The 1,119-nt window shown below is 33.6% G+C and overlaps 1 protein-coding gene across 1 annotated transcript; it reads left to right on the top strand.

Moving 5' to 3' along the window:
• Positions 1–95: 95 nt before the first annotated feature.
• Positions 96–886, top strand: LOAG_15889 (hypothetical protein; the record flags this gene model as incomplete). The annotated part of the gene is made up of 2 exons (XM_003151377.2): positions 96–211; positions 524–886. Coding segments are annotated over 2 exons (356 nt in total), but the record flags the coding sequence as incomplete, so codon positions are not given.
• Positions 887–1,119: the final 233 nt, after the last annotated feature.

Raw genomic sequence — 1,119 nt, 5'->3', positions numbered from 1 at the left:
TACAATTTTGCATTCTGTTGCTTCCTTTCGCAATTCTTCCTATTTTCCGGACCATCAATCTTATTTGCTTGATGAAATCAAGTCATCCTTTATTTAGGCATACCTATTGCGGCAACATAAAGAACGACTGGAACAACGAAGTCGGATTCTGGAAGAACAGAATCGTCAACTTGAAACACAACTTGCAAGGCTACGAACAGTCATTGCCCAAGTTAGTTACTTACCCAGTTTTTGTGATATATGACAGCTAAAGTGTTTACTCCCAAAATAAAATCAGCGAATTTGAGCAGTCTTATGACTCAACCATGATATTCACTTTCAAAAGATCCATAGGGTGAGGGATAGTTTAGCTATCACAAAATTGTTTATGAATCAGCCTAAGACCAAAAAAGATGAAGCCAATATTTTTGCTCTCTTATTTCGATCATCCATTCTTTTTCCTTCATCTTAACTTGAAAGTTGAAAGCACTTAATAATTTTCGGTAGAACTGTTGAAAAATTGTCTTCATAAATACAACTGCAGCAACAAAATGTTGGGAGCGAAAATAAAGAAAGTGGGCCGGAAGAGCCTGAATCGAGTGCGGCTTCGGCCGAAGAAGATGAAGGAATTGAGTATGATACGAGGCCAAATCGCATGAATTCTCTTATTGCTTCAGTGGATCAGCTAGGTCGTGCGATGCAATCGTTTGTCGTTTCGGTAGTTAACGATGGTGATGAAACTAACGAAGATGAGGATGAAATGACTATTAATGGGATTCACTGAATTAACTTTTTATAGCAGTTATATTTGTTACTGATTTTTTTTCGAGTTTGAAGTTTATCTGAATATATAGAAAGTTTGAATCCAATTTGAAGACAATTTCGAGATTCATTCCTCGTATATTTTTACTGTTTACTTCGAAATGTAAATCTAACGAAAATTTCTCTAATCAAAATATTCTTGATTTAATTACTGCTATGTACAATAAAAAGGTTATCTCGTCATCTTTTATTGTTATTATTGTAATGCCTTCAACTATCACTGTTATAAATGATTTATTGCATGGACAATTCAGTGATGTACTGATGTCTATATGTAGTCCATATATATATATATATATATATATATATATATATATA

Source organism: Loa loa (assembly GCF_000183805.2).
Source record: "Loa loa unplaced genomic scaffold supercont3.3078, whole genome shotgun sequence".
In the NCBI taxonomy this organism is placed as follows: Eukaryota; Metazoa; Nematoda; class Chromadorea; order Rhabditida; family Onchocercidae; genus Loa; species Loa loa.
Note: the sequence above shows the minus strand (reverse complement) of the source record. Positions and strands in the feature narration are given on the sequence as shown.